The 7,243-nt window shown below is 38.2% G+C and overlaps 1 protein-coding gene across 1 annotated transcript; it reads right to left on the reverse strand.

Annotated features, from left to right (window-relative positions):
- Positions 1-1,349: 1,349 nt before the first annotated feature.
- On the reverse strand, positions 1,350-1,613 carry LOC116091610 (peptidyl-prolyl cis-trans isomerase A-like). The gene has a single exon (XM_031373188.1). The coding sequence runs from the start codon at positions 1,611-1,613 to the stop codon at positions 1,350-1,352; it is 264 nt and encodes an 87-aa protein (XP_031229048.1).
- Positions 1,614-7,243: the final 5,630 nt, after the last annotated feature.

Raw genomic sequence — 7,243 nt, forward strand, 5'->3', positions numbered from 1 at the left:
TCCCACTTTCTGGCCCTGGCATTCCCCTACACTGGGGCATAGAACCTTCACAGGGCCAAGGTCCTCTTTATTTCACTTTAATAATTTTATCACAATAAGACTCACTAAATAAATAAACACAAGGATTGATATCTTTCCATTATAGTCATAGTTACAAGGAAACACACACCAAATTAACTGATGTAGTAGTGTTCGTTGGAGTGTAGTCTATGGCACAAGTCTGTATTGAATACCATATTTGGATAAAGGTAAGATGTTTTGCCTTACACATACAGGTTTAGACAAAATGAAGAGGTCACATGTTTGTCTGAACTTTGCTGTGCTATTCATGTGTGCTATGTAGTCTTCATTTTGCCCTAGAGGTATTTTTCAAGCCTGAAAGTTTGTTTGTGGGGAAAGTTTAGATTTGGTATATCTCTGATCCTCACCAGGTTGAAAATTTTGTTAAGAAAATGAAGAAAGAAGAAAGGTAGAGAAGAGCCAGAAGATAGGATGATGTATGACGGGCTACAAATGCCATTCTCTAGACTTCATACAAATTTTATACTTAACAACTTGAGTTACCTGTGCTGAACCTCACAAGTCCTAGCAAAAATCAGTCAAGGGAGCAGGAAGGGTCCAAGGCCCACCTTTTTACCTTGAATTATTGGATGCTGAGAGATTCTGGGAGATACCAAATCCATGGGAGCACAGACAGCTCTGGTTAATCTCAATGGGACACAGGGAAAAAAAATGGACAGACATGAACATGAGAAAGAGCTTTGTGGGAAAGGCTGAATATGAGAATATACAGAATGCATGGTATACATAGGTGAAGAGTCTAAAGACAAATTTAATAAGTCTACTTAAGTCTTTGAAAGAGCAACAAAAGAAACTGAGAGAGAAAGCAAATGAATGAGTCCCCCAAGCATGGATGCCATCACATCTCTATTCCTGTCTTCTCTTTGTCGCTTGTGAAGAACACTAACTCTTAGTGATATGGTATTTGGGGTACATATTGTATACTTTCCTTAAAATAATATATTTGTTTAAAAACTTGTTACTGTATAAGTATTGCATTTTATCTGTGAGTACCCTATCTGTATTATTTTTCTTATTTAATTTTTGTTTATAATCATAAACTCAACTCTGCAATCCAGCTAGAATTGGAGGGGAATGAGGAAAATATGGAACCCACAGAATTTCAATGAGAGCTGAAATTTCAGGGTATTATGAGCAAGTGGGTTGGGGATGCTCTCCTGAGGTACAGAAGGAATGGTCTGGTGGATAAGATGACCACAAGTCAAACATATTAGAGCTGCCCACAGTAGGCAATGGTGATCTTCTTGCTGCTCTTGCCAGTCCTGTACTCAAAATGCTCCACAAAAATGCTCCATGGCATCCACAATGTTCATGCCCCCTTTTACCAAAGGCCATGTGTTGACACCCAGCTGCTCAGTCTTGGCAGTGCATATAAAACCCTGGGAACCATTAGTGTTTGGTCCAGCGTTTGCCGTGGACAAGATGCCAGGACCTGTATGCTTCAGGATGAAATTCTCATCCTCAAATTTCTCCCTGTAGATGGACCTGACACCAGGTCCATCATGGCCTGTGAAGTCATCACCCTGGCTCATGAATCCTGGAATAATTCTGTGAAAGGAGGAACCCTCATATTCATTCCTTTCTCTCCAGTCCTCAGAGCACAAAAGTTTTCTGCTGTCTTTGGACCTGTTGAATACAAGCGGGTTTTCTGCTGTCTTTGGACCTGTGAATACAAGCGGGTGAGAGACAAGACATGGACACATCCTTGATACAGCTACCTGGTGTCCATGTCTTGTCTCTCTCACCCGCTTGTAATCACAGGTACTCAATAATCTCCAGTCCGAGAGCACCCAACGGAGTGAGGGTCCGCTGGATGGACTCCCACAGAATTTGTCTGCAAACAGCTCAAAGGTGATATGGCCCAAGGACTTGCCATTTCCATGATGTTGAAGTACATACTGGGGTTAACCACAGATGCAGCAAGTGGTGACGGGGACAATGGCATCTGAAAAGCCTCCTTCTACATCATAGGATGGAATAGATCATAATCTCTCAGGAAGTAAATGGAACTTTGGGTTTTAGACAAAAATGAGTAAACACACTTCACATTATGCTCGAAGACGAGGCAAGCATGAAACCATGAATATAAGAGGGCTGCAAAGGGTTTGCCTGTAAGCCATGAGATTTGAGGGATGAACTGTTCACTTTCTCTGATTCTTGGTGTAGGGGTGCCAGAGAGGCTTATGAGCCAGAAACAACAAGCATATGGTAACCAAATAAAGTAAGCAAACACTAAGACAAAAGAAGCCTTCTCTCTGCACAAATGACTGGGAAAAAAAGGCTTTTTTTCTCAGGGCAAAACCCTGTCAGCAGCACGAGTCTTACTCCATTTGAACACTCCCCCAAACATGTGTTCTCCTTGATCTGATTGTGCATGGCAGTCAACAACAGAACTGTGTAAGGAGACCCCTGGCTGCTACTACTATTCTGTAAACGACAGTAACTGGCAGGTTGGTGGGTATCCACAAAGCCAGTGTGCCAGTAAATTCCTGAATACCAATCCAGACAAGCAATAATGAGGTTAGCATCTGTTAGCATTCTGCTCAAGCTATTACAAGGTAATGTCCCTTCTCCTCCTGACCAGTTGAAAACTGTAGAGGTTAGGTATGAAAACAAAGATGTCTATAATCAGGGAAGTAATAAGTAGCGAAATGTAAATAACAATCAGAGGTGAAATATGCAAATTGTTCAGGATATAATTGAAAATCATCCATAATACCAAGAACTATGAACATTTCAATTAGAACAATAGATGAGGATGAATAGATACTAACACCAGGATGACACAGATGTCATAATTATTTGACAGCCATTTTAATACAACCATCATAAAATGCTATTATGAATAATTACTATTTTGAAACAAAAATTCTCATCAAAGGAAAAAAAAGACACAAAGGAAAACTGAATAGAAATTCTAGAACTAAAAGAATAATTTTTCAAAAGTTTTTTTTTTTTTTAAAGCTTACAATAGGAGAGCAGGGATTATAGAAGAAAATAGTGAGCAAGGTTAAAGCTCGAGTAACAGAAATTATAGTCTAAACAATATAGAAAATACAGACATATAATACAATAAAAAATCTAAAAGTAATATTATTACACACCCAGAAGGGAAGAAGAGAAAGTATGAGATTCAAGAAATATTCAGAAAAATAATTGTTTAAAAATGCCCTGAATATGGTGGAAGGCATAAGACAAAAGAAAAACAAGCATTTCAAAATCAGCTAGAAAGAAATGGTATACTATTCATGGAGGAAAGTCCCAGAGACCTGGGATGGGGAGGCTACCAGGACTAAATGTGGGTGACTTTAGCCGAAATGCACAACTATAGGGAGATGGAACCTGAAGAGACCAATTCCAGTAGTCAGACAGGACCCCAGTGGAGGGATGGGGACACCAACCCACCTATAAAATTTTTGACCCCAAATTGTTCCTGTCTAAAAGAAATGCAGGGACAAAACTGAAGCAGAGACTGAAGGAATGGCCAACCAGTGACCAGCCCAACTTGGGATCCATCCCATGGGCAGGCATCAATTCCTGACACTGATCTTGTGCTTACAGACAGGAGTCTAGCATGGCTGTCCTCTGAGAAGCTCTACCAGCATCTGACTGAGACAGATGCAGCTACTTACAGCCAACCATTGAACTGAGGTTGGGGACCTCTATGGAAGAGTTAGGGAAATGATTGAAGGAGCAGAAGGAGATGGCAACCCCATAAGAAGACCAACAGTATCAACTAACCTGAACCCCTCAGAGCTCCCAGTGTCAAAGCTAGCAACCAAAGAGCATACACAGGCTGGTCCAAGGCCCCTGGTACATATGTAGCAGAGGCCTTCCTTGCTGGGCTTAGTGGGAGATAATGTGACTTATCCTGTAGAGATGTGATGCCCCAGGGTCAGGGAACACTTGTTGGGGGGGCATCTCTCAGAGGCGAAGGGGATGAAGGGTGGCGGAAAGAACTCTGTGAGGAGGGACTAGAAGAGAGCAACATTTGGGTTGTAAATAAATAAAAAAAAATATTATTAAAAAGAATATCTTTTAAAAAAAATGTAACAGGATATTTCTCATCACAAATCAGAGAAACCACAAGAAAATAGTTTGGCGTTTTCCATGTAGTAGAAGAATTGCCTACCCACGTTATTATAATTTGACCCTTAAGTGACACCTGAATGATAGGCTGGATCACTAGACTGAGGATCTGTGAGAAAAGGAAGGAACTTCTAGGTGGTAGGGCTTATCAAAAGGGATGTGCCATTGCAGGAGATACCAAGACACCCAGTCAGGGTGAGTTAAGTTTTTCAGGTTTATGTTCATAACAATGGACAGCTAACAAGTAAAAGAGAAGGAGAGAGAGAGAGAGAGAGAGAGAGAGAGAGAGAGAGAGAGAGAGAGAGAGAGAGAGAGAGAGAGAGCACAAACAATGGCCTCAGGTAAAACAAAGGCTTTCTCAGACAAGAAAGTTTACCTTAAAAGAAGAAAGTGTTTTAAAATAGAAAAAAATGATCACCAAAGGAATTGTGTCACATTAGGAATAAAGGCAGGACAGCAGAGTGGAGAAATGTATGGGCTCATGTACTACAGTGTTGGTACTCTTTTTGGCTCTTTTTATTGTTTTTCTATACCGCCTTTCTAACTTTTATTCCACTTTAATTTTTTTCCAACCCCACAACACTAGGTAGGAGAAAAAGAACATTAGAAGGGAAAGGGATAGATCTCTTTCAGCCAACAAAATAGACTACACTTGCTCATTAGGGGCATTGAGTTCTATGGGCCAAATCTTGTCAGAATAGCTCCAATTTCTTCTTCTTATCTATTTGTTCAGGAACACTTGACAAACTGCAACAACAGCAACAGGAGCTGCTGCCTTCTTCCTCCCCTTCTTCCTCTTCCTTCTCCTCTTACACCTCTTCCTCTTCCTCTTCCTCCTCTTCCTCCTCCTCCTCCTCCTCCTCCTCCTCTTCTTCCTCCTTTTTCATGCCTTTTGCCCCTTTTGGGGGCTCTGGCATCTACTTCCCCTCCAGAGTCCTCAGAATTAACCTATCTGCAGCTGGCAAAGATCATGCCCCTCCTAGAGCACAAGACAACCCAAAATAATCATAGTTGACAGCTGTGGATAAACTGAAGATAATCCCACACCTGGTATTAAAACAAAAACATATTCACATAATATTACTGGGTTTTCAAAGAAACCAAAACTCTCACTACACAGTACTTTTTAGATACTTAAATTGCCTCAACCTATGGAGAAGAAATATTTAAGAAATCAAGTTATAATAGAGGGTAAAATAAGTAAGATGTTTACATTTAATCTGAAATGGTAAAGTATCGGGACTAATCAACTCTCACAAATATATGTATGTATATATATATGTATATATATATACCCCTTGATGAAAACAGTTTGGACACTTGGGAGGCAGAGGCAGAAGAATCTTAAGATTGAGGCTATTTACAAGGCAAATTCAAGGTTAGATTTAGATATATAAGGAGAATGTTTCAAAAAAGAAAATGAACTAAAACACTATGTAAAAAAATAATATACTCAAGCCTTAGCGAAAAGACCCAACAAGTTTAAATAACAAGGTGTATAACAAGTGTGTGGGCTTAGTCTTACCAGAGTCTTAGAGAACAAGCCTTTGTCTTATTAGTGAGTATGGCCTGGCTGTATTCCTGCCATATATGCTTTATATTACACCAAGGAACATTCCATCTTCATCTAATTTGTTTAATTTGGACAAACGCCTTTTTTCACATTATGGAAAGGGAGTGGGGGGTAGAATAGTGTCATGAGATTATTTATAAAGAAAATAAAACTTTACACTGAGCGGCACATCTTATTTGGTCATAGTACATCATTCTTTTCATATGTTTTAAAATTTAATTTGTCAGTATTGGGGAGATTTTTACATCCATATTCAATTGTAAATGTTAGACTATAATTTTTCTTTTAGTGCTGATACCTAGCTTTGGTATTGAGCTAATGGTGGCCTCATGAATGCGGTTTTCAAGTGTAATCGTTCTGTTATTTTTTGTTTGTTTTCTCTATTTTCCTTTCAGTCTAGCTAAGATGTTAAAATTTTGTTGATATTTTTGAGAACAACTCAGTTTTAATGGTTTAATTCCATTGATCTGTATTGATTTTCCAATTTCTTTCTGCTCTAGTCTTTATTTTAAATGCTATAATTTTAAATGCTATAAGAACATTAAGTGTTCAATACATATTCTAATTTTGAACTCGGATTCCCTTTGGTTCATTTTTAATGTAGCAATGACTTTTGCCTTTGATACAAACCATACTTTTTTAAAAAAAATATTTTAAAGTGTTTTTATAATTTTACTTTACTCCAATCAAAATGGGCAAGATCAATAAGACAAGTGACAAAGCATATTTTGATATATTCTGTATGTCTTCATTTGTGTCAAGATAGTTTCTAATTTATCCTTTGATTTCTTCAATCTATGTCTTTTTTTAAGAAGAATATGCTATTTACTTTAGCATTTATGGGTTTTCCACATTTTCTTGCTATTGATTTCTAGTTTTCTGTTACAGCAGTCAGATATGATGCTCAGCAAGATTTAGCTCTTCTTAACGTTCTTAAGATTTGCTTGGTGACCTAACATTCTGGGACAGTGCTCTATGTGCACTAGAGAAGAATGCACAATCCACTATTTGGAATTTGGAGTGTTCTGTGTACATCAATTTTGTCTAATTGGTCTGTAGCTGTTCAAGTGTCTACTGTCCTTACTGATTTTCTGTCTATTTGCTGTATCCATTGTGGAAAAGGGGCTACTAAAAAATCCTACTATTATGATATTACTATCTATTTTCTCCTCCTGTCAGCTGTTTTTTTTCCAGTTGCAATTTTATTATCTCAGTTGAAGTGAATTAATTGGTAGCAACAAGCTGACAGGTTGGTACAAGTTTAAAACCTAGGAACTCTGAAGACATTGTTTTGTTTTAATGAGTATAAAATACATGATATTTATATTCTTCCAATTAAAATTATTGATTTTAATGAATTTTTCATACATTTTCCTACTTTTATCTAAAAGAAAAAGTAGAAAGCCATATATTTTTTCATAAAATATATTCTCATTATAGTTTCCTTTCCCCCCACCTCCTTCGAGTTCCTATTATCCCAGACCCTGTAAGGGTTTGCAC

The sequence above is a fragment of the Mastomys coucha genome, chromosome X (genome assembly GCF_008632895.1).
Source record: "Mastomys coucha isolate ucsf_1 chromosome X, UCSF_Mcou_1, whole genome shotgun sequence".
In the NCBI taxonomy this organism is placed as follows: domain Eukaryota; kingdom Metazoa; phylum Chordata; class Mammalia; order Rodentia; family Muridae; genus Mastomys; species Mastomys coucha.

Excerpts from the sequence above, each read along its gene's own strand:
- LOC116091610 (XM_031373188.1), bottom strand. The coding sequence starts at position 1,613 with ATGAGCCAGGGTGATGACTTCACAGGCCATGATGGACCTGGTGTCAGG.